We start from the raw sequence: 27,828 nt of genomic DNA on the forward strand, positions 1-27,828 counted from the left end.
AAGCTTAAATATTTTTAAAATGTGAAAGCCTTGTATTAATATAGTTTAAAAAGGTAACTTTTCTTTTGGTCAGTCTTGGGGCTTGAACTCTGGGCCTGGTCATTGTCCCTCAGCTCTTCAGCTCAAGGCTAGTTCTCTACCACTAGAGCCACAGCACCACTTCCTGTTTTCTAGTGGTTTATTGGAGATAAAAGTCTCACGGACTTTCCTGTCCATGCTAGCTTTGAATCACGATCTTCAGATCTCGATCCTCCTGAGTAGCTAGGATTATAGGCGTGAGCCACCAGTGCCTGGCTTACAAAGTTAACTTTTAACTTAATCTAATAACATTTTTATACTCACATAAGATATCTTTGGCATTCTAGCTTAGGACAGAATGAGAGGTGAGCAAACTCATTTAAATCCTTTGATGTTTATTCCCCATTAATATTTTGATTGAGTTGGTACAATTTATTTTTAATTTTTTGATATCTGTAAATTTATAATTATTTTTGTTTCTAAGTATGTTCTATTGAATGTTGGATTATGAAAACCTATTGTGTAATTATTTCAACTATAAATCATATTAAAATATTAGTCAACCTGGTGAAAACATCATATACAATGTGTACAGCTTTATTGATGAGTTACACATGCAATTATATAGTTAAATAATTAACACTAATTTATTTTGTCCTACCATCTTTATATATTACATGCTCATTTTTATGGTTCTTAGTTGTCTCTCAAATATGAATTGAGCCTATTATTATTATTCCAATATAATATACACTTAGATTCTGTATATAACTATTTAATCCTTAGTCAACAAATTACCCTTGAGATACTTTCAAATGAGCTACATTTAGTATTCATATACATAAACCGATCATGAACTTCTTGAGGATTACACATACCTGCTCTTTCACTACAGGTGAACTAGGGTACAGCACAGTGGCCAAGGATAAAACATAAAAGTACATTTTCTGAATAAAGTTTTAAAATAAGTATACATTATCCTCTAAGTGAAAGCTATTTCTCTTCAAAGTGATAAATGAAAACTATCTTATTCTATTTTATTTATAGACAAATAATTATACTCAATATAGTTAAATGCCACAAAGGAAGAGGATAAAACCACTTCAGTGAACACATTCAGCAGAAAAGAGCTACAAATCAAAACTCATGTAGTTCCAACAGCTATGTGTAAATTTCAATTTACTTTGACTAATCAAATAAAATGAGCAACAAAGAAACTTCAAAAACTAGGCGGCAGCTGGGCACACGTGACTCATGACTATAATCCAAGCTACTCAAAATGCTGAGATCTGAGGACTAAGCTTCAAAGCCAGCCCAGGAAGAAAAGTCCATGTGATTCTTATCTCCAGTTAACTAGCAAAAAGCCAGAAGTGGAGCCATGACTCAAATGGTAGAGCTCTAGCCTTGAATGAAAAAAGCTTTAAAAAATGTGTGAAAGCCCTGAATTCAAGACCCAGTACCAGTGTGCGCGCGCATGTGCACACGCGCGCGCGCACACACACAAACACACAAGTACTACTTTGTGCTTATATATAAAACTAGATTATCTCAGTTAACACCTGGGAATCATGTGCAAATATTTTTATGCCGTTGTCAAGACAAATTACGCCATCAGGTCACTTTCTCTCAGGTCACATTTCTCCAGAATGCCCCTTTTACTTACTAGCTACCTCCAGCGATGCGTTGTGACTCACAGCCTCTCCAAGGTAATTCCTTGCAACGCAGACATAGACCCCTTCGTCAGGCCTACTTTTCCGTCCATGTACTATTCTTAAGAAAAATAAAGATCCACTTGGCAGCAGCATGCGGTGTGAGCGAGGGTCATCTTTGTCGGTCTCCACTCTCTCACCCCCTTTGTACCACTCAATCGTAGGTGTTGGGCGGCCTTCGGCTTTACAGTTCAAGGTTGCAGGTTCTCCTTTTGAGACGATGAGGTCAGAAGGGTGCTCAACAATTCGAGGTGGAAAATCTTCTTGTCGAAGGCGGGAGCCTGCGGAAGAATTGGTAAAATATGAATATTTCATCATCCGCTCAGAACGTTTTCTTGTTTATACTTTGCCAGTTCACATATTCTCTGCAGCAGAAACCCATTGTCTTTAAACCCTTCCAGACTCTATAACTCAAGTGTGCTTATACCATGCATACTGCTTGTTTTTCCTGAGAGGTGTTAGAGACCTGATAAATAGCATCCTGAATATCACAAATAAGAAATCGCCTCCACTAACTCATCTGCTATAGACCAACACACCATTACATTCTAATATAAGGGAACATTTCTCATACTCTCAACTCTTTGTAAATAATAATATACATGCACACTTTCCACAGTTTTAATAATTAGCTTTATGATTACCATGTAATATTTGAACAGGCTTCAAAGATGAAACATTAAATAACTAAATTTGAACAATGCACATACTGAATGGAAAAGGATACTAGTGACACATCCTGGACCTTACAGGTCACTTCATAAATGTAGTTTTCATTGTCTATGCCACGTAAGTATATCCTGTGACTCTACTTTTTTTTACAATTAAATTATAAAATCAGGATGCTTCAAAATTTTAAGCATTCCTATCTTCTTTCTGCTATGTATAGAGTAAATGTGTAAATTTCACAAATGTAGTCCCATATCTGGCTCTCATCTAGTATTCTGATCCTAATAAAGAAAGCAAAGTCATAATGCACATTCCTTAGCACCTCTCTTCTGGTCCTCAATAACCAGCTACCATCCAATATAAATAATCCACTAAATAGTCAGCTTAAGGTTTTGAATGAAAATATATCCTGGGTCCTTCAGTACTTCAAAGGTCCTTAGAATTCACTCTTTGCTCCTAAATCCTTGAGAAGAGCCAGCCCATTCATTCCTTCATTGAGCTCTTCAGACTTCTAGGCTCATTTTTAGTTTCATAACACACTGAGCTTCCACAGGGCCTTTAGCCCTTACCGGCAACAGCACCTGAACTCCAAATAAACTTTCCTCCTTTACAATATTCTTTCAAATCCCTGCTCTCCTAGACCTTTCCCATAAAAATAGATTTGGCTTTTATAAGCTTATAACACTGGGGAGATAAGCCAAGTTCAAAAATTCAAATGTTGTGAGCTTTTGTTCATACATGGAGGTTAAACCTAAAAAACATATATCTACAGATATGCATATGTGTATATATATATATATATAAAATATACTAATAGTCATACTATATACCTAAATACATGTATATGTAGATATATATATACTTATATACATACATACATATACATATACATGTTATACATACATAAACACATAAAACATGATTTTAATTATGAGATGCTTTAGGAGATGAGGAGAGAATATAAGAAAGATGAAGAGGGAATAATTTTGGAATGCACTGGAACCATATATAGAGATAGAATAAAGAATCTCAATGAAAATTGTAGGTCAATAAGGCACTGAGGGTAGAAAAAAAGAGGAGGCAGTCAAGAGGGTTACTCTGACCACAATATAATAAATGTACATGTGAGAGAGCATGGTGAAACCCCTTGTTACAATGAATGCACACTACAAAAGTGAATGATAGGAAAACGAAACAGCCTCTATACGTCATACCAGCAGAAGGGGGTTGGGCTAAGAGGGGAGTGAATTAGGAATGAACATGATTTAAGTAGTGTTTCTGCATGTGTGCAAATAAAAAATAAACCTATTGAAATTATTTAATAGTAAAGGAAAAGAATAACATTTAAAACAAGAAAATTAAAGAGTTAAACCCATATCACCATATTCCCAGCCTTGATAAAAAATGATCAGTATTATAGCTGAAACCTATTGGTTTGAATTTTTAAAGATCCTCCCTTCCCAGTAGTCTATAAGATCTTTTACTATGATGTAGCTCATTGTTGCTCTCCTGTTGCTTGAGAGAATACTGAGCACACTATGGTTCTTAGTAAAAATATATGTACTAAATGAAAAAAAAATAGAATGCTAACAAAAACAATCCCAGTGAGCAGAATGAGGTTAAGAATTATGCAATTCTAGAAAGACTTTCTAAGATTTTATCTTTTAAGATTGCAACCACTGTGCATGCTATTGAAACAATATATTATACATCCTGCATAAGACTTACATATATCTGTTTAATTTTTAGCTAGTTTAATCAATTTTTCTTAGAAAAATTGATTAAGTGATTAAGTGTTATTTGCTCATAACTACAAGGAAACTGTTATCTATAAACACTAATAGTTTTAAAATAAATATTGAGAAATAGCTTTAGTTTGCTGCAGTATGCTGTCTACCAGACTTCTAAAAGAGGAGGAGGGAGAAATAAACCAGCAAGTAAAAGGGAAAAGGGAGAAGTTCATAATCTCTCACAAAAGCTATGCTGACCACACAAAGAAACTGAAGTTAGCTTTTACATTACATACATATGGATGTAAACGTGTATGTTTTATTAAGGCACATATTATTTTAAAATCTGAAAGTTCATTTGAGATGGGAAATGAGGCTGCCACTGTTGCTAGGAGAACACAAAGAAAGGGCATTTAAGACAAACTCAGCAAGTTAGAGGAAAATTTGGAGCCAGGGAACTTGAGGTGAATCTTGAAGCAGTCATAAAGAAAATGAAGGGGATGATTTCACCCAAACGCACAGCTGCAAGAATGTATGGTACACTTAGGACCTGAAAGGAAGCTAGTATGGCCTGTGTTTGACAAGCATGTCAGAGATTAGGAATCATGAACCTGAAATAATAGCTGAAAGGAATGATGTGGTGTACTTTGTACGTGAAGCTGGAGTTCTGCAGCTAAGCTGAAGGCAACAGGAAATCATTTTTAAAATAATTGAGCCAAATGTACTTATTATCTTACTCATGTAACTGTAACCCCTCTGTATAGTATCTTTACAATAAAAAAATTAAAAAATAATTGAGTCAGGGATGGATATGACCAACTTTAATTTTAAGGAGCTCTCTCCTGGTAGGCACAGTTACAAGGGGACTAAGTAGGATGGTTTTACATCCTTCAAGTAAGAAATCTATGAATCTGTAAATCTAAACCAAAATGAAAACAGAAAAAATGTCTAGATATTTATGTCATAAAAGCAAAACCTGTTCCCAAGCAATGGAAAGGACAGAGAGGAAGTGTGAGTGAATATAGCTGTTATATGCAATGTATATATTTGAAAATGGAACTACATAACTTGATGGGGATGGGAAAGATCAGGAAGAAAGAGAAAAATGGGTGACATTGATCAAGATGCATTGTATTTATTAACTGGTGGTGTATTGAATTAAATCTCCCTTGTAAAAATGAGTAGTATGGAGGTTCCTCAAAAGACTCCACATAGAGATCCCCTATGACCCAGCAATTCCATTTTTGGGCATTTACCCAAATGTTTACAAACAAGACCACACTAAAGCTACCAGCACAACTATGTTTATTGCAGCATTATTTACTATAGCTAAGATATGGAACCAACCCAGATGCCCTTCAGTAGATGAATGGATCAAGAAAATGTGGTATATATACACAATGGAATTCTATGCCTCCATCAGAAAGAATGCCCCATTTGTTAGACAATGGAAAGACTTGGAAAAAATTATATTAAGTGAAGTAAGCCAGGCCCAAAGAAACATAGGTCCCATGGTTTCCCTTATTTGCAATAACTAGTATATGTCTGAGACAAGCAGAAAAGGTCAGATAAGTTGATGTTAGGTGAAATAAACCCCAAGGTAAGGATTCAAATGTTTTTCTTTTCTTTCTTGCGATTGTTTCTAAACATATTTATAAGATTATTTCTTTGTTGCTTTGTATGTCCCTCCCCTATGGTATAACCCCTGTTTTCACTGTATTTGATGTTGTTATAATTTGTGGAGGGGAAGGGAAATAACAAGTTGTTTAAATAGGGATACAGGTGGACCCATTGCAACAATGAGATGTACAAGATGTTATGTCGAAAAACGAACTTTACAACTTTGGCGGGGAGGGTGGGGTGGAAGGAGGTATGGGAAGGGGAAACACAGGAGGAGGCAACAATGCTTGATAAGAAATGTACTCATTATCTTGCCCATGTAATTGTAACCCCTCTATATGGTATTTTCACAATTTTTAAAAAAAGATATTAAAAAAAAACACCACGGGATGGAGGCAAGACAGGAGTAAGGGACATCCCAAATTTCTGGTGTCAGTGATGGTTGAAAGGCAATTTTAATGAAGGTAAGAATAAAGAGTGTGATTTGGTGGGAAGAAAAGGAGTAGGGGAGGTGGGGGACACACCCCCGGAGATATGGAGATATAGAAGCCCTTCTAGAATATCCGAATGGTGATGACACACTGCCAACTGTATATTCAAGCATGATCTAAGAAATCTCAGCTGGAACTGTTGAGTAGAACTGAGGCAAAAACTATGAGAAAGAATAAAACTGTCTAGGGAAAGGGTGTAGAGGAAGTCACGGACAATTGCCGAACCTGGAGATCACCCAGGCTCCACTACACTGCTGTGCTGCTGAGATTCTTTTCCATCCTCTGCCTGCAGTTGGACCACAGCCACCAGGACTGGGAAACAGAGGACTCTGGTCCAAGTTTTCATCACTATGTCTACTCAGAAGCATTCAGTAAAAGCTTCAGCAATAAAAATGCTTTCAATGTTATTAATGACTGAATTTTCAAAAATGCTCTGTGGAATACTCTTTCCTCAGATTGTTAATAATATTGTGCAGAAAGAATAAAAAGACTTGAAGGCCACAGTGCCTTTAGTCTTCTAATGTACCTTACATGGGCCAGAAAATGAGTATAATATGCAACTTTTAGCCAGTGAACTCTTTCTGTTTATATTAATTGCAGGATATATTACTGAGTGTTGTTTCTGTGGAATACATTTACAGAGAAAAATATACACTAAGAGAATACAATAAACTGAGAAAAATAACTAACATCAGTAGAAACATTGTTGTTTGATGGGAGTAGCACCAATACCTTTTGTGTTAATAATCACAAAAATACCCCAAATCTCTCATTTCTTATAATATATCACTTTCAGGAAAATTACTATGCAATATCTCCATCAATTTATATGAATAATGGGTTAGCCTCAGTAATAAAAAATATAAATGGTAGTCATCTTCTTTTCTAAAACCTCTAACAAATGATCCTTTATAATAAATTCTAAGCTAGAAGGGAAGGCCATGAAAAGCAAACTAGTATTAATTAGTTCTTCTCTCATAACATCTTTCTAAGGTAGATGTTGTTTTATGTGGTGTCCATATGGGGAACTGAAAGCTCAGCTGTCACACAGCTGGGAGATAGCAGTCCTGGAATTCAATCAGAGTCAATTCCCACATTGTTGCTACTCCAGCTAATCCATAAGTATCACTTAGATTGACTATTGAAAATCCACAGATAAGCATGCATTGTCCATTTCCTCTTCAACATTGAAAGTCTGTGCTTTGTTTACTTGTTTTAAATACAAGATGATAAGAGAAAGAAACAGTAAAGTCTGAAGATACCTGTTTTGTCTCTATATACACACAGGCATAGACTGCCTACCTGTACATCAAATGAGTTCATAGTCACCTAACTCAGTAAAGGCCTTGGTGATGAGTAAATGAGGATATAAAACTTTCCTTATACTGCACTGTGTTATCATCTCCAAATATGAGCTTGCATGGTTGAGTAAGTATCTTTATATTATCGCCTTCTAATAATCTGAGTCCTTCAGTTCAAACACAACTATTTTTTGTAATTAAAACTAGCACTATAGGACGATCGTGAGCTATATAGCAATATGCTGTTTCAAAAAGTAAATATAAAATAAAATAAATTTTTGGTACAAACATATTTGAGGGAATATTCAACGTATAACAACTTATACCTCAACTCATGCAATTTATACCAATAACTATGACTCACAAAAAGCAGATGTTTTACCATGCTGGGACTGAACTCAGGATCTCATACATAAAGCACATACTTTACTACTAAGCTGATTCCTCCTTAATCCTGCAGAGAGGCATTGGAGAAAGTGACACTAACATAAAATAAGCTATAAAATATATTAATCTTAGAATTGTAGAAGAAAGGCCCTAACTATTACACATTAATGATCATAATCTTCTCTAAAAGTAGCACCTGGAATCCACTTTTACTTGTTCACAACTTAATACATACATATAACATGCACATGCTATATTTTACATAGATAATACTTTCATTCTTTCTGCATTTAAAAAAAGTTTCTCTAATCATAAATCATGAGTTTTATAAGCTACCTGCCAACCACCATTGTAGTTATGCTAATTTGCACAGTATTATGTAATAAGATAGGAAGTTTATATAATCATTGGCAAGATTTACTTCCAGGGTCCAACCACACTCTACATAGGAAATTGAGAAGTTACAAAAGAGAGATTTGTAGCCAAAGAGACTGATAAAGGAATGAAGATGATGTTTTCAACTGCCTTCAGGAAGAATCCCAGAACACTGGGAACAAAACACCACTGACACAAGACAACTAGCAACACAGTATGGGGCAGGGCAGGATTCCTTCAACAACTGTCCAGTTGGAAGATAAAATATAAACACCAGTGACTGAAATCTGTAAATATTTACACAACCACAGCTGGAAAAAGATACACACGTAAGTGCTAAGTATTTCAGGGAAATATATCAAAGTCACATGAGATTTATGATGAGGAAACCATACTCCTAGCTGGATGTAAACTAGTTCCACACAGAGATATTACACAAGCATTCCAGTAACCACTTAAGAGGGTGATATTATTAATATTCCATGGAGAACTGAGGTGGACAGGTAGGTAGATATAGATAGAGAGATAGATAGATAGATAGATAGATAGAGAGAGAGAGAGAGAGAGAGAGAGAGAGATAGATAGATAGATTAGATAGACTTTCTATTTTTTCATCTATGTAGATTTTTCTAGTATGGCAGCAATATTAGTCATAGGGTTTTGTTTACTTATGTTTACAAGTTTGTTTCTTAGTAGATGGAGGGAAAAATAACTAAAATTGTGAAGAAAGTCATTAAATCCAAATTCCTTCTTTGTTTTGTTGGTAAAATTAGTGAACCTACAGTGAATAAAATGTCGATCTGTATCATTTATGATATTAAAGCATCCTACAGCCCAAAATGCTTCTAAGATTGTTACTATTATAAAATAAACTTATTAAGTAGTTTACAATTAGACAGTGGCAATTTGGTGACATCCATCTGTGTAATGTAAGGTAAGGGATGTAGTTAATTGCCCTGGAAACCTACATATATTTGTAAAATAATATTTACATTTTAAAATTTATTCATTGTTACTCTAAAAATGATGTACAGAGGGGTGATTAGCCAGAGTCAGATAGAAAGTGTCTCCCCCCCACTCTCCCCGCCCTGCCTATCTGTTTCTTGCCGGTCCTGAGTCTTGAACTCAAGGCTTAGGTGCTGTCCCTAAGCCTCTGTTTGCTCAAGGATAATATTTTACCACTTGAACCCCAGCATCACTGCCAGCTTTTTCTAAGTAGTTTATTAGAGATAAGAGTCTCAAGGACTTTTCCGCCCAGGCTGGCTTCATGATCCTCAAATCTCAGCCTCCTGGGTAGCTAGACTTTACAAGCATGAGCCATGGATGCCCAATTAAGAGTATATTTGTTTTGAGCAATGTCCTTCTTCCCTCCCTATCTCTGAGATTTTCCCTTCCAACCCTACCCACAAGTTGTATATTTCATTTTCAACAAAGTTTCTAGTGAGTATCACTGCTGCATTTGTTCACCCTTTGTCCCACCATTTCTGTGTCCCCCTTTACCCTCTCAAAGACAGATAAATGAACAAACAAGACAAAAGGAAATGAAACAGAAACAGTAACAAGAAGAGAAAATCAAATACTTTTGTTTCCATTTCCTGGAGTTCATTTCAATAAATATTATTTTATATGGTCAGATGCACATACCTATTGTGCCTATGTAATCCTCTCCTAAGAATATCTTTCTTTGATCTATGTGAATGCCTAGAGATTTGTATAATTTATCATGTCCCATGTATTTTTTTTCTTTTACCATCCAGTGTTTACTTATAGCTTTATAAGCAAATTCTAGTTACCACAAATGAAGGAAACCGTGCAACCTATGTTTCTTTAGGTCTAGCTTACTTCGCTTAATATAATTTTTCCAAGTCCTTCAGACTCCTTATGAATGGTACTCTCACCAACATTCTTCAAACTCTCTTCAATGAAATAGAAAGGGGAAGATCACTATAAAGTCAGCATAACACTATCCCCAAAACCAGATAGAGACTCATCAAAGAAAGAGAACTATAGACCCATGTCTTTTAAGACCATTGGTGCAAAACTTCTCAATAAAATTCAGGACAATCAAACTCAACAACTAACTATTGTCAAACAGAATTCATTACAGATATGCAAGTCAGTTAATGTAATTCAATACATGGACAGAAGCAAACACAAGAACCACATGATCATTTCAATACATAAAGAAAAAGTAGCTGACAAGATTCAACACCCTTTTATGATAAAAGCACGGGAACATTCCTCAATATAAGAAAGGCTGTATATGACAAACCTACAGCCAGCATTATACTTAATGGTAAAAATCTAAGACCATTTCCTCTAAAATCAGGAACAAGACAAGTTTGTCCACTTTCTCCACTTTTCTTCAATATAATATTTATATTTTTAAAGAGCCTCTTTATGTAAAGAATTGATCGATTCTTTTGTTAAAAGGCTGCATTAGATTTTCATAGAATTTGTATAGTATTGCAAAAAGAATTTGCTGCGTCAATTATCTAAAATCATTTACATTACTAAAAAGCCAAATCTTTCAACTTTGCTTTTAAAATTAGGTAGTCTCTCTATGTCACATTTAAAGATCCCTGATTCAAGGTGAGCTGTTGATGCCTGCAAAGTAAGCATATGGCGTTGCAATTTTAAAGATAATTGTCTAAAGACAATTACACTTTTGGAAAACAAAATGGTAAAAAGAGCCTTTTAAAGGATTACTGAGAAATCCCTATAGGAATGTAGTCAACTTCAGTCATTCTAAAACTGAGTCAGTACTTTTGACTTGAACAAGAATGTCTGATAAAAATCTTTTACACATTGGCAAAGTAACTGTAGTCTTTCCGTCCTTATATCTCCCCCATTTTTCTTTTTATTAAATCTTTGTTCTAATGCTTACAGATTATATGAAGTGCCCTAGTAAAAGAGGTAGAAAAGCAGACTCTAATCATGTCACATACATAAGACAGAGAAAATTTCAAAGTATTCCAAATCTTAAATCTTAATGTTTGGAAATAATACACAAATAGAGTAAGTCTTTATTTTCTAAAAGGGTAAATAACCATTTCCAAACAAGAACTATGTGTAATAAATCTAGTAGAGAAAATTCGTACACATGAGCATATATAAGTTTTGATGCAAAAATATATTTACCACCTAAAATTCTAGGAGTACATTATGTCTATATGGACCTATATCTTTATGTGTGTGTGTGCACACAAGCACTCACACCAGCCCTGAGACTTTAACTCAGGATCTAGAAGTTGTCTCTGAGCTTTTTTTATTCAATGCTAATGCTCTAGCACTTGAGCCACAGCTCCATTTCCAGCTTTTTGGAGATTATTTGGAGATAACAGTCTCACAGACATTCCTGCCTGAGCACTTTGAACTGTGATCCTCAGATCTCAGTCTGCTGAGTAGATAGGATTACAGTGGTAAGCCACCAGTGCCCAGCTGAACCAGACTTTTTTTTTTATTTTAATGAAAACATAAAAGAGGAATATAATTAAACCATGATTTTGAGAGTGGCTCAACTTTAATGTGGAAGGAAAAGAGTCATAAAAATATATTAGATTTAGAAAACATTCATAATGTCTACAGTTGAACTTAACAAATGGTTGGATCACAAATGAACTGCTTCTCTATTTCCAGTGCCTAGAACAATATCCACCACTTAGGTGTTCAATGAACATGAATTGAATGAGTGATCCATTTTAATGGAAGAAAAGAATGACTAGAGAGCCCAGATGTAATTAGACAGGCCTCTAGGAAGTTCTTTTTTTTTTTTTTTGTCAGTCGTAGGGCCTGAACTCTGGGCCTGGGCGCTGTTCCTCAGCTGTTTAGGTCTACGATGTGTCATAGTGCCACTTCCAGCTTTTTCTGCTTATGTGGTACTGAGGAATCGAACCCAGGGCCTCATGCATGCAAGGCCAGCATTCTACCACTGAACCACCTTCTCATCCCCACTGAGTCACCTTCCCAGACCCGTAAAGGAAGTTCTTACTTCTGCTTCAAGAAAGCAAAAATCTATAAGGAAAAAGAGATCTCTCCACTCAATATAGAGAATACACCATGAATTAGTCCTGATTACCTAGAAATATACACCTACTATCATGTGACATACGAAGATGAAAAGAATTTTTTTTTCTGTTCTAGCTAAAGACAGACAAAGATTTAAGGAGAGGGGCTGGGAAGGTGGCTCAGTGGTAGAGAGCTTGCCTTGCATGCATGAGGCTCTGGGTTCGATTCCTCAGTACCACATAAGCAGAAAAAGTGGCATTGTGGCTCAAGTTGTAGAGTGGTAGCCCTGAGCTGAAGAGATGAGAGACAGCGCTCAGGCCCAGAGCTCAGGACCCACGACTGGACCCCCCCCCAAAAAAAAGATTTAAGGAGTTAGATGAAAAAGGTGACCTGAAAAATGATCTGAAAAAAATCCTTGACTGATTTTTTAAAAAATAATTACAAAATGGCTAATTTTTATGTCCCTTTAAGTTTCTTTTTTTAATTTAATTTTTATTGATTTTTTATTGTGAAAATACTGTACAGAGGGGTTACAATTACATGGGCAAGATAATTCTTTAGCTTATAAATATTCAATGGCTCATAAAACAACAGTCTATATTGAAAGCTGCAAAATGCCACAATCATTGTGAACAATATAGGGGAAATAACGTCAATCCCTGTTAATATATTAGCATTCATTCACACAAAGATGTATGAACTAAATGTTGGAAACACAGGAGAACATAGACAAAAAATAAAAACATTTAACCATACCTGTCTCTGTCTTTTTAAGTCATTAAAAATGCAAAGTTAATACAAGTGATATAAATGACAGCATATATCCTTAATAACATCTAAAATAGTTTTTAGGCAACATTATATATTTTTTCATATATACATGCAAACAAGCAGTAAGGAAGTCTAAGTAAGTTTTGAAAACCTCAATACATTATTGCTAGAATGAGGGTGGGGGTGGGGAAGGAGAGACTAAGAAAAAGGGAGGGAGTCTTAGAAGGCAAGAAGCCTGAATGAGAGATTAAGTCTACTGTGGCCACAAACCCCGGGGCACCTAGCCCTCTGTCATGCCCTGTCTGATCACTAGGAATTTAAAAGACTGGCTATGGATTTAAACCGATTAACAGCTATCAATTGCCTCTTCTCCTTAGGAAGCAAAAAGCCCTAATTGTTTCACTTATCTTCCATACCATTACAAGCTAATTCCTGGTCTTTTACATTATGGGAAACTCATTTTTTCTAAGTCTTAAAGTATTTTTTCAGTACAATTGATTATTTTTTATTGAATCTTAGAATATTCTCATAATAATTTATTAAGTCCTAGTTATATTGTTAAAATGGTTTTCCTATTCTGCTTGTAATGACCAGGATAATATCTGAATATAGTTATTATTTTCTTCTACTTTTCTATCATTGAAAATAGTGATGACACATAGAAAGAAAAGATTAGGTTGTGATTGTTTTTCTCTTCAAAATATGATGTTTTTAATTTTATGAGTATAAATTTCTTTTTCTAAGATCAACTTTTTAAATAGTCATTATGTTTTCTGTGTCTATACATAAAACTGCATGCAAACTAGGTGGGACTGGCTCATGCTGATAATCCTAGCTATGCAGGAAGCTGATATCTGAGGGTGGTTCAAAGCCAGCCCCTGCAGGAAAGCTCTTGAGATTTTTATCTCCAATTCACCATCAAAAAGCCAGAAGTGGAGCTATGACTCACTCAAGTGATAGAATGCTAGCCCTGAGGAAAAGCATGCTCAAGAACAGCACCCAAACCCTGAGTTCAAGCCCAGGGACCAACACACACACACACACACACACACACACACACACACACACACACACACACACTCACACTCACACAAAGTTAATTATGTATTTGGATAAATAAAGCCTGCTACAATATAGCACTTCAAGCTGGGTGCTGGTGGCTCACACCTGTATTCCTAGCTATATAGGAAGCTGATAGCTGAGAGTGGTTCAAAGCCAGCCCCAGAAAACTATAATTAAAAACAACTTACTTCTCAGCTAAGTTGAACTATGCGAATATTATGTGAATTTTCAGAGCTACACTATATCTTAAACAACTCACCTTGACATCATTGGATTGGTATGTTTAAGAATTAGTAACTATAGGGGGGGGGGGGGGAAAAAGAATTAGTAACTATATACCATGGAGTATTATGGATTCATGAAGAAGACTGAAATTAGTCAGTGGTAAGGGAATTGAATGAAACTGGAAGTCCTAATGCTGAGTGAGAAAAGCAAAATAAGCCAATTGTTTTGAAAATTATTGGGGAAATAAAATTATCCCATTGTATTATCATTCACTTATTCACTAAACAAAAATGTATGAACTAGATGTTAGAAGGAAAGGAACTTTAAAAAGTGAAAATATTTAATGTTGTTTATGTATATGTGTATATATATTTACATACATATACACAGATGTGGATAAATGTGTATACACAAAATAGTTCTTGTCTAAGCAAGAAAAAGAAGGGGGTACAGAAGAGTTAGTTATCAAAATCAATCATCAAAATTCTTGGAACTCTGAGTAAACCTTATTATTATTCTGATTACAGATGAGGAATCTCAGGCATAGAATTTAATAACTTGACCCAGATTTCATAGGTACTAAGTGATGGGACAGAGATTCAGACCCTGAATTGTGTTCCAAAATTTGAGCATTTAATAACTGAATTATTGTACAATAGTACACTAATGTGAAAATCGTAAGAGTTTAACTTAACATGGGACAGGAAGTATATATCATTGTAGAGCTCTTTCCTACCATGCATGTGCTAGACTCTGGGTTTGATTATACACTGCAAAAAATATACAAAATAGACCCTGAATTTTTGGGAACCTAACCCTCATAAATAATTTAAACTAAAATAATAATAATAATTAAAGCCGGGGCATCGGTGGCTCACGCCTGAAATCCTAGCTACTCAGGAGGCTGAGATCTGAGGATCAAAGCCAGCCTAGGCAGGAAAGTCCATGATCATCTTATCTCCAATAAACCAACAGAAAACCGGAAGTGGCCCTGTGGCTCAAGCGGAAGAGTGCTTGCCTAGCGCTGAAGAGTTCAAGCCCACAACTGACCGAAAAAATAAAAATCTACAGCATATACTTTGGTCCCAGACCACAGCTGAAACAAACAAAAGTCACCACACTTAGGTTTTTCTTTTAGGACCATATTTAGGTTTTTCTTTTAGGATCATAAATTTCTATGTCTCTACACTTCTATTAATGGGTTAGTTTCTTCATCTATAAAATGAAGCTAATATAGCATATTGAAGCTCGAATAAGAACAGATAAATCTATCAACTCTCACATAATCCAAACAAAGAAAAACAAATCACCAGAATAAAAATACTTGGTCAAAGTATAATACCCTCTGAGTACAACCTAGACAAATTACGCTCTTCTGAATCCCATATATACAAGGTTAAGGATAAAACCTTTTGCAAAAGAAAACTATAAGTTAGGTGCCGGTAGAGGCTCATTCCTATAATCCTAGCTACTCAGGAAGTTGGAAACTGAGGACCTTGGTTTGAAGTTAGCCCAGGCAGAAAAGTCCATGAGACTCTTATCTCCAATTAGCCACCAAAAGGCAAGAAGTAGAACAGTGGCTTAAATCATAGAGCATTAGCCTTGAGAACAAAAGCTCAGAGAGAGCACCCAAACTCAGAATTCAAGCACAAATTCCGGAAAGAGAAAGGGGGGGTGGGGAAGGAGGGGAGGGAGGGAGGGAGAGGGAGGGAGAAAGGAGGGAGGGAAAGAAGGGGGAAAAGAAAATGAAGAGACATTCTTAGCCTGTAGACAATGAACTTCATGTCTGTGTGAATTCTTGGAAGCATAGGAAAATTTCGGGTATACATAGTAATATAAAACTGTCATGTTGAAGATGATGATCATCAGAAATACAAAGATAATGTTGGCTTATCAGAGGATGAAAAACTTAAAACAATAGCTCCCAGATAGTTGGTACAGAGGTGAGAATGAAATTCAAAGCTATGAGCTGTGTTGCCACAACACTGCCTCTCTGCCTTCTCATTTTAAACCTTTTCACATTTACTCTTTTTTTTTTTTTTTTGACATGATAGTGGTCTCAGCACAGAGTGAAGGAATACTTGTTATTTCTCCTTGCCCAAGTAGGAAGTTCAAGTTATTTTCTATTCAGAAAGGCTTGGAAAAAATTATATTAAGTGAAGTAAGCCAGGCCCAAAGAAACATAGGTCCCATGGTTTCCCTTATTTGCAATATCTAGTTTATGTATGAGTCAAGCGGAAAAGGTCAGATAATGTGATGTTAGGAAAACGAACCCTTAAATATGTATTTTAATGTTTTTTTTCTTTCATGCATGTGTTTCTAACGCATTTATAAGATTATTTCTTTGTTGCTTTGTATGTCCCTCCCCCACAGTGTAACCCCCGCTTTCACTACATTTGATGTCAGTATAACATGTGGAGGAGATGGGGACAAACAAGCCGTTTAAGGATTCAGGTGGACCTGTTGCAACAATGAGAAGTACAAAATGTCATGTCAAAAACGAGCTTTACAATGTCGGTGCCAATGTTTGGCAATGCAGGAGTTCAGTACTTAGAAAGATTATTGAAAAATTATATTGAACAGTTCAAAGTCCAGCAACTATATGCAGAAATTCCAAAAGCAAAATATATAATAAACTTATAAGAAAAGAGAATCAAATTTGAAGTGAAGGGGGTCGACATAATTGCACCGAGAAAATGAGGTTTGGGCTAAACATACAGAGAAAATTTTAATTTGTTTTAGTCAGAAGCTCTTATCTACTAAAATTATTTGGTGCTTGGTGTTTATGAATATCTTCACATTCTCTAAGAGAGAAGAACCATCCATAGAAAAGACCACTGGATTCTTGATGAAGGACATTTTTGACAAAAAGGTTGAATTTTAAATTGTGGGTGTATTAGTTCCTAAGGTTGTCATAAAAAAATAGCATAGAATGGGGATTTGAATAACAGAAATGGACTTCCTCATGGGTCTGCCAGGACATAAATTTTCTGAGATTCCATTTCAACCAGTGGCTGGGTGGAATAGAGTGCTGTGGTCATTTTACTACTTATGAAGCAGAATGGTTTGGCACCATGACATATGTCCATGAGCAACCTGTATAAACATAAATAGAAGGATTACACTCTAGGTTAACCTAGACCCTATCTCAAAAATAACTAACATAAAAAGAATTGAAAGCATGACTTAGCTCAGTGGTAGAACAGGCTCAGGAGGATTCTGAGCATGTGGAACTTAACTTTTATCCCATTTCATCTTAACACATTTAAATAGGAGCATACAAATAGTTGCTTCTGTATTGAAAAACAGCATTCTAATCTACTTACTGTATGATAAATAGAAAAATCACCAAAGGAGTGAGTGGGGGGGCCACAGAGACAGAGACAGAGACAGAGACAGAGAGAGAGAGAGAGAGAGAGATTTGAGACACACAAACCCTGAGAAGATTGTGTGAAGGCACAGATGATACTGACCAATGCATCAAAAAGCCAAAGAACATCAAGATTCTCAATGGCCACCCACAGCTAGGAAGGAGGCAGCGATCCATTTCCCTCAAGCCTCCAAAAAGAACCCACACTGCATATGCTGGCTTCCAGAATGTTGAGAGAATAAATTTCTATCGTGTTAAGCCACAAAAACCAAAAGACAGGAAAGAAAAATATCACAATTCATACTGATGGCTCTTAAACATTGGAATGCATCACAAAGTCAAAATGTATGCATATAAATCATTTTATTAACTGTTGGATTCACATCACAATAAATTGGACAGGTGGAGATTTGATATCTGGGCCTACCACTCTTGACATACTACACGAAATATATCTAAAGAGTTTATTTCTTTACTTGAGGTGGGTTCCTAGCTGGCCTTGGTCTTTCTGCTTTGGCTTCAAATGTGCAGGAATTGCAGGTATATACCAATATGCCCAGGGAAGAGGTGTTCTGGTGTCCATTGAAATGTGAAAACATCTGATCTATTTCTGTTCCCATTTCAAAGTTACTGTTCTCTTTAACTCTCTTTCAAAATGACTGGAAAAATAAATTATTTTTACAAACCACTATATCACAACTAATTTCCCCATACTAAAGCTACATTCCATCTGATCTAGTCTTTCTGTCAATCCTATAATATGTAAACTATCAATCTTCCATTATTATACACACACGTTCACTCTCAGAGAGAGTGTGTGTGTACATATATATATATATATGTGTGTGTGTGTATATATTCTGTAAAATAAACTAATAAAATGAACAGGAAAGAAAACTCCTACCTTACAGAATGTTAACAGAGCCAAACATAAAATAACTAGCAAAAATAACTAGCAAAAATCTGGTATATATGTAATAAATGTTCCTCTTCCCAATGACTGCTTTCTCTATTTCTTTCCCTTTTATTTTTATTTTTTTTGAGGTCCAGTCATGGGGCCTGAACTCTGGGCCTTGGCGCTGTCCCTCAGCTCTTCAGTTCAAGACTAGCACTCTACCACTTGAGCCACAGGGCCACTTCCAGCTTTTTTCTTTTTGCTTATGTGGTGCTGAAGAACCAAACCCAGGGCCTCATGCATGCAAGGCAAGCGTTCTACCACTGAGCCACCTTCCCAGCCCTTTCTTTCCCTTTGAATAGGGTCCATCTGTCAGCACTGCTGATGATTTATGGGAATGCACCTCAACCCTATGTGCAAAGGTATGACCATGTATAGCCCAAAGCACCGCCTCACTATGACAGGGGCAACCTAAGAACATGGGATTCACTTTCTCATCATCAATGACCTCTCACCCCCTTTCCATCCTGAAAGCCCAGCTATTGTGATGCTACTTTAAGTCAAGCCCTGTTCCTGTCATGCCAAGCCAAGCCATTTTGAAGGTTTTGCTTTACCTATAACTCATTCTTTTACTATCTCTAAGAAAGAGAAGAGAAAGAAAAGGTAGAAACTGAAGTCTTTCCTCACATGGACAGAACATAGAAGTTAAGAGTGTTCTTTAGTATTAGATAGATACACAACAAGAAAGCAACCTGTTCCTTCTTTTCATTATTAGTGGTGAGGCATAGCTCTAGGGTTGATGTATAATTTTTAATATTTTTAAACTGTAACAAGTGAATGTCTTACTAATATCCTGACTATATATTTGAACATATACATGTGTTCCCATCTTCTAAGGAAAAAAAAAACATGTTTAACTACTCTGGGGTTAATGTCAAATAAATGGCATATAAAGAAAGAAACTTAGAATCATTTTAAATTTCTCCAACTGGCTACAACATCTACCTGTGGTGATTTTTCAAATATAAGCATGTCACGAGTTGCAGAACAGTTAGAGATTAGAAGGGTAAGAGAATGAGCTGTATCTTATTTAAGTCAAGGAAGTGTCGTATGACTGGGCTGGAGGTGTGGCTCAAGTAGTAGACTGCCAGGTGAGCAAGAATGCTGAGGGCACATGAGGCATTTAGATCAAACCCTGGTGCCAGTCCTCCCCACAAAAAAAATGTTTTGGAAATTATGGATAGGGAAAAAGTCAATATGTTTTATTTACCATTTTTTAAAGTTCTAGTGTATAAATATAAGAAGATCTCCTGCAACACGTCCTTTTTATTTCATTGGACAGCCCATGTCATACAACTTTACAGACAAGCCACGTAGATTAATATTAACTTCATAATGACCTTGAATACTGACAAGATAGAGAGGAGTCTCTCAGAAATCCTGATAGAGAAAAGATAGCCCTAAATACTAGTAGCTCATGCTATAATCATAACTAGTCAAGAGTCCAAGATCTGAGAATCAAGGTTCAAAGTCAGCCACAGCAAGAAAGTCTATAATACTCTTATCTCCAATTAACCACAAAAAAAAACAAAAACAAAGAAACAAAAAACAACAATAACAACAAAAAAACAACACAGAAGTGGAACTTACTTAAGTGGTAGAGGGCTAACCTTGAGCAAAAGAGATAATAAGGGGCATGATAAAGATTTGGAGACCAGCTTGAGCTACATAGTAAGTTCCACACTAGACTTTCCTACATAATGAGATTATCTGGAAAAAAAATAATAAAAATCAAATGTGGCCAAATAGTCTCCCTCTCCCTTTATTTTCTTTTGCTTTCTCTTTCTTTGGAGCTGTATTCTAGTTTAATTCAACAACCACCACCAATTTCAACTTCTGTGTTTGTGTATTAATGATGGGCAATGCATCCTTCCTGTCTGAAAAATGTTTCATTCATACGATATTCCAGTAAATTTTAGATCACATTTCATTTCTGACAAAGGTAAATAAAAATGTATTTATGATAGACAACTAGTGCCTTGTGTATTCAATCTTAAATAAATCACCATAAGTATTCACAAATAAAGAAGGGAATTCAGACTACTGATTGCACTGTGGCCTAATTTTTGGTAAATAATTAACACCTATACCAGTAAGTTAAAATAATAAAAATTTTATAAAGACAACTACTCAACAGCACCAATCACTAAACAATCACATCTAATTACTATATGTAATTATACATAACTATTACACTATAATACTATATGTCATATTATAAAATTACTGAATTTCTAACTTTGTTCTCTAAGACAAATAACTACTAACATTATAACTATTGTCATTATGGAAACTTAGAGGTCAAAAATCAGATCCCAGGTTCTCCTACATGGAAAGAAAATATAATTTAGTAGTGCAGGTATAATAATGTTAGCAGTACAAGTGTACAAAAGCAGAAAAAAAGATATAGCTTAAGTTTCCTCTAGTAACTTATGCTGACTCCCATATTGGTGACATTGCTAATTCTGTGCACAGAATCTGAAAAAATATAATGCAGCAAAATAAGATCACCCATATATATTTACCCTGGCTCTAGATCCAGGTATTTGTAAATATCTATAATCAGAAGCAAATAATGTCTATGATGAACTCTGCCTGGGACACACAGTATCATTTTGGGCTGGTTCAATGAATGGTTCATGTGGTATAGAGACAGCAACCTATTGTGCTGGGCCTATGAGAGCCACATGTATAGATTGTCAGCCCTTACATTTTCTGAAAGTTTGTCTTTCAAGAAACCTAGAAGCTACACATATGAAAATGATTATTTTCTACAGAAATCATATGGACACAAGTATAATTTTTCCATCGCACTTAAAATTAAAAATAAACAGTAATTTGTGGACTTGGTATTTTCAGACAGAGTTAAATTACTATTATTAAACATTGTACATTGCTAAAGACTCATAGAATTATGAGTCAAATATTTCACACAGAAAGAAGACTGATAAATGAAATGTTTGTAGTTTTTCAAATGCATTCCATTTAATGCAGAGTAGAAAGTAAGTGACCAGTAAGTGGTTGGTATGTCTCTTTATATATCCAAAAGCACAGTTTAGTTCTCAAGATGAAAGTAGAGGAGATAAAGACTAAATACAAAGAAAAAGATAAATATGAAAGTATCCACTGTCATAACACAACATTCTTGATCTGCTCCCTCACTCAGAATATCAAAAATACTGTTTGAATAAACAGTAATGCAGCAAGAATTCTTTGGCTTGCTTTTTTGTTTGTTTGTTTGTTTTGGGTTCAAGGATTGGACCCATGACCTCCTGTATTACAAGCAAGCAATCTTTCAGAGCAATATAATCAGATCTTAGATCTAGGACTTGAAGTTATATTACTTGATGACAATATCCATTCATCATACATGGGACTTCTAGATGTTTACTATTGGTATAGATTTGTGAAAGAAATATGTCACTAAAAGAGTAAGAATTATGGTATGTGCCTCTAACTCCAGCTGTCCAAAAGTGTGAGTAGGATGATTCAGTTATAAGACCAGCCTAGATAAATGTATGAGACCCTATATGAAACAAATAAACAACAATAACAAGAAACAAGCTAAAAGCAATAAAACTGAGGCTGTGGCTCAAGTGACAAGAGTGTTTACTCACATGTGTGAGGTCCTGAATTCAGTACCAATTACAGTTGGAGTTTTTTTGTGTGTTTTTTTAAAGTCACTATATTTCAGTTGTGGTAATGGAAAGAAAGCTACAAAATATTTCCCAGATTTGGTACAGAACAGAATCTGCTGGGAAGCTGCTATGAAAATATATCCAGGATTTCAATCAGATAATTTTGGCTTTGGTAGGTTTGAAGCATTTGTAACACAATGACCTAGCCTACCATTTAGAAAAAAAAATGACAGAAGGTCAGTGATACACAGGAAAAGAGATCCTGACTCAGGCAAGTAGATTAGGCTGAAACATGAAAAATGTATAGTTAAACAGGCCAGCCGGCAATCTTCCCAACCCAGTAATCTTGATATACATATCCTGCCTGACATTGGAGATCTAAAAAGCCTATAAACAGAAGTTTCTATGACCACAGATTCATATAAACAGATACACATCTAATACTTTGTACTGGCATTCAAATCCTTCAAAATACCACGGAAGCTATTAAACCATCCCTTTAACAAATATTCATAACAAGCAGCATTGACACTGGTAATGAGTAAATTCTCACACAGCTGATGACAACACAACAGTGTACATTTTAGAATCCTTTTTAAGCTGGGCATGGTGGCGTACCTCCTAGCACTTGGATAGACAGAAGGATTGAAGGTTTAAGACCAATTGGACTATATAGACAGACTACAATCCAAAGCAAAGCAAAACCGACAGAAACAACAAAAAGAATTCCTTTTATTTCTTCTACCAACAGATCCTAAGTTTGAATATTTTCCAAGTAGTGTCATAAATCTTTCTTAGAAGGTGGGTTTAGCATGAGACAGTTCCTTCAATATGGTTGCTTTGAAAGTCAGGTCAGAGATAACTAGGATAAGTAGGTTGTTTATGAATCTTCTTCAATGGTTTACAGATTTACCTTAAAATAGAATTTTCTATTTTAAGAATGTGACAGTGAAATAATCATGGTAATGTTTCATGATTTAAAAAAAGGCAAATTGATTGTAGTATCTCCTGCTTGTAGTTCCAACACTTGGGAGGCTGAGGAGTTAGAGAAACCAACCTGGGTAGCATAATGACACCTGTCTCAAAAATCTCAGTGACAAGCAAATAAACTAACAATGTAGCTGGCTCTGGTACTAACTAGAGTTAAATTACAAGCTTACTAACTAACATGAAGATATTTGGCAGTAAATGTCATTAGTCATTTCATTCATAATTCACTGTCTTCCATGGATTAACTCAAGCAATTATAATAATCATTCATTCCCCCCACTGTTGGGTAACAAAGAACAATTTTCTTCAGGTACATATTCATTCTCCATAGTAGCAGTTTATTTGGTAGCAATAGTAGTGTCCTGGCTAATACAGCATTCCTCATTCTTCAAAGCCCTAGACTGGTAACACCAATTACTGGTCCAGAAATGTACAGTAGAACAGTGGAAAACTTTCATAGGATTTTCTAAGCTGGAGCTGGTGTAAACCTCTCAAACACTGGGTTTGCTCTTGCACAGAAATATTTGACCTTATTGGAAAAAATATATAATAATCACCTATAGTTCCTTTCCCCTAGCTCTATCTAACTCCACCAATGCATTTTCTGTGGCTTGAACACATTGTGTCAATAAATTTTCCTTCAGTTATTAGGTATATTTTCACTTGTAGCCAAATAATATTAATACACTGATTTCGCTATCAAAATGAGCTTTCATTTGTGAAAGAAATTTTGTACTCTCAGAAAATTTTGCACTTCACAGACACTGGAGAATGAGAATGAGTTCTCCAATGTCTTCAAGTTTCTGTTTACTTCCTCTTCTCCCAGGAAGGTGGCCTAGTCAGTAGAAAACATGTGGCCTTTATTTAAGCCATGTCTTTTTACTTTATATTTAATTATGTTTTAAAAATATTTCTAAGCACGCAACAAGTCTAAGTTGACTGAATGAATTCTGATATAATTTTCATATTTCACAAAGAAGTTATTGCTACTATTTGTTTGACCCAATGAAAGGGGCTACAAAATATTAGGTATTGATCAGTTCTCAGAATTGTTTGGAAGTATTTAATCCAAATAATACTCATAGTAGTAGTAATAATAATATGTTGCACACTTTAGTTTCTTTTTCAAAACTTCATTTTCAAAATAATGTACTTCATGGACCATATAATCAGAAATTTGTAAAACACAATTCATAGGCTTCCAAATGAAATCAAAGTCTCCAAATCAAAAAAAATCAAAAGCATTTTTCTCCAAATACTCAAATATTCTTATTGTTTTAACTTCAAAGTAATTATTGGACTCATTAGAGAATATTTTAAATCATACTTGGCAGGGAAAAATAAAACAATATTATTATTGTTTTATTATATTATAAACATTCTATCCCACCCTGTATTCATACCATGAACCAATGTACCATGTAACTCACTCCTTCCTTCATTACTTCTTTCTTCCTTTCTTCTTTCCTCTTTTCTTCCCTCTTTCCTTTTCTTATTTTCCTCCCTCTCTTCTTCCCTTCCTCTTTTCCTTCATCTCTTTTGTTTCTTCTCTTCCTTTTTTTTTTTCTATCTTGCTAGAAATCTAATCCAACGCTAAGCAAACATTCCCCCACAAACCCTCACATCTAAGCCCAGTGGAAAAATTCCTATTAATGTATAATAAAGTCCCCAATACTCAACTCTTGCAAAACACAACATTAAACTAAGATTTTTCATAACTGCAAGTAAGAAGTAGAAATAGAGGTGGGTGGGGAGAGACAGAGAAAAACAGAAAATTCTAGTGCAATCCAGAATTTTAGATTTAGGAAATTAAAAACAGACAAACAAACAAAAAAAACCTTGAAAGAATGTATTTCTATTGAAAACTGAACCAAAACTCATGATAGCGGCTGCGGGTTCCTCAGGCAGATGGCGTCAGCAGACCAGTAGATTAGTCAGCTTGGCAAAGGACGAAAAATAGATTGCTTTATGAAATGCCATCAAACTGAACATATGAAAGAAAAGAAAGAGGACTGAATCCATCCTCAGATACTTGATCCTGGTTACTGCATGGTGTGGAAAATAAGTCTACTCTTGTCATCGGCAGTTTAGAGTTTCCTTGTTAGATTTTCATAGAAATGGTTCTCAGAACACAAAAGCCAAATCCCAGATGGGACAGCTGGGTTTAACAGGTGACAAGATCACATCTAATGGTTTTCCCATCAAAGCACCATAGCTGATTTTCTTTCTGATTTTTTTGTTTTTAGCTAATGTAAATGAACAATGCTTCTATTTCTCAAGGAGAGATCACACGAGAACTTATTTATAACCTAGGATAACCAAAATTTGTTTTAAAAACAAAAAGTTTCTGTTTACAAATACAAATACAGTAATTTAATTTTTGGTTATGCAAGGTAGAATTTTTATTAGATTATATACAGTCAAATTAAAGTTAGTCCTCAATATTTTTCCCCAAGAGCCTACAACCACGTCTACTAATGCCACCAAATTAAATCAGAACCAGAAAGTTCAATTTGATTAGCAATTTTCCACGTAAGTTTGGGGCCCTTCAAATGCAAATTAGTAGTTTCATTAACTTGGGAATGAGACCAAGAGCTGGCCCTGAAGAAAAAAAGGGAGAAAAGAAAAAGAACAAAAAAGCACAACAAAACAGGTGGTCTGAAAATCAGGGGAACTAGCACTTCTTTTAAAAAGTGAGGTATCTAGAACAACTTTCTTTACTAGACTTACATTTATACATTAATACATAGTAAAAAAAGATTATAGTAATTTATATTTGCAGTAATTCATATCCAGCTTAATAATAACAGCCAGTTAAGTGAACATTCTGGTTTGTTCTGTATGTATAATAAGCATGTTTTCGTGTCATTGCCTGTATCTCAGGGAAACTTGATCTGATAAGGTAACATTTATAGCAAGTTTATTAGTGGTTACATAAAGATAAAACCAGGATGTCTTTCCATCCTTTTCAGAGAGAATGTTGAAGGCACCAGGACTAAAAAGAATAAGATCTAGATCTCAAAGAAACTAATTCTGCCATTTAACTACTTGGGTAAACTCTCTTAAATTTAGCTTCCTGATTTAGGAAATCAGTGTAATTATTTAGAGAACCCTGTGAAATATAGTATGAAAAAAAGCAATATAGTCTAACATAAAAGCCAATTGGGGTAAGGAATTAATATTATATGCTAATAAAAATGTGGATAAATGAAAGTTGGCTTTTAGTAAATGTTTCTCTTCAAAGTTAAACTGTTATTCAGCTATTTCTAGTCAGCAAATAAAAAATGTTGAAATCAAGGAAAAACATATTTTCCAACAGTATTTTCAATTATAAACCTCAAAATGAATTTGTCAGCCTCTTTTGTAGCCTGAGGTATTCAGCAGCAAATATAAAAGGAAATGGAGGGAAAAAAATCTAACACTTAGTGGCAAACATAATTATGTTTCCATCCTCAAATGCTATTTCAGTCCACTTTTCCCTAGAATTCAGCTTTGATCCTCGAAACTGTACCTGGTTTAAACACCCTTACTCAACAAATACTTAAAATAAATTGCATGACAATATAGGTCAGCCGCATTTTCTTCTTTTGATTATTTTCCTTTATGGTTTTTGTGTTTCTTTTAAGCATAGAGTTTAATTGGAATTGGTTCTTTGCACTGGGGCTTGTATGGACTAAGCTAAGACAATACGACACACATATTAGAAAGACTCTCTCAAAGTAGAGGATCTCCAAATCAAGGGTAAAAGAACAAGACAAGAACAATGGAGGGAAAAGAATGAATCTCTTGCACCATGCAACTAGTCCTAATTCCCAATGTGTACACATGGGGTCTTTCATCCCAAACATAAAGAAAAGTAAGCAAAAAGGAACTCAGTTGTATAATTTCCTTGGAACTGTTTATGTCCAGATCTGGGTGTGGCCTGGCCGAAGGTTGTTTCTACCATGTCTCCTAGCCTTTTGTGTTTAGATGGTTAGGAACTCATGAGACAGGGTCTGGATGGATAAATTCCTCAAGACCCCAGTATTCTGTATTTCTGGGTTTATAAGCAACCTACATCTTCTGAATGGTTTCCTAGGTAAGAAACATGACCGTGTATTTCTTATCTTTATGCTTTCTTCAATTCCCTCACCAACTTTAACCAACTCCTGATCCTTTTCAGTTGCTTTAGAAAAGCTTTTGATCAATTTTAATTTTATGTAAATCCTATACTGATTTTATACCCTCTTACTTGTTTTAATATGTATGTAGCCATATGGTTTGGAAGCCAGTCTTCCACAAATATAATCAATTAATTATCTGTTCATATATTGGGTGAAAACTATGAGTTTTAAGGTACACATGGTTATCTTTAGGATAAGAAGAATAGATTTCCTTTTTCTAAAGTTATTTTGAAGTCCAGAATAGGTGGTTGCCTTGTAAATTTTGTGAATTATAGCAAATCTAAAAGGTAAGTCAGTACATTTTAGTAATGAAATTGGAACTCTTCCTGTCACCAAGTGCTTATTT

The 27,828-nt window shown here is 35.2% G+C and overlaps 1 protein-coding gene across 1 annotated transcript in view; it reads right to left on the reverse strand.

The window, feature by feature from the left end:
• Positions 1-27,828, reverse strand: part of Robo1 (roundabout guidance receptor 1) — a 378,600-nt gene that overhangs the window by 312,899 nt on the left and 37,873 nt on the right. The window contains exon 2 of the mRNA XM_042676939.1: positions 1,682-2,008. Coding sequence (XP_042532873.1) covers positions 1,682-2,008 — 327 coding nt within the window. The remainder of the gene's footprint in view (positions 1-1,681; positions 2,009-27,828) is intronic.

This window comes from Dipodomys spectabilis, unplaced genomic scaffold, assembly GCF_019054845.1.
Source record: "Dipodomys spectabilis isolate Male_0828 unplaced genomic scaffold, ASM1905484v1 ptg000032l, whole genome shotgun sequence".
Classification (NCBI taxonomy): domain Eukaryota; kingdom Metazoa; phylum Chordata; class Mammalia; order Rodentia; family Heteromyidae; genus Dipodomys; species Dipodomys spectabilis.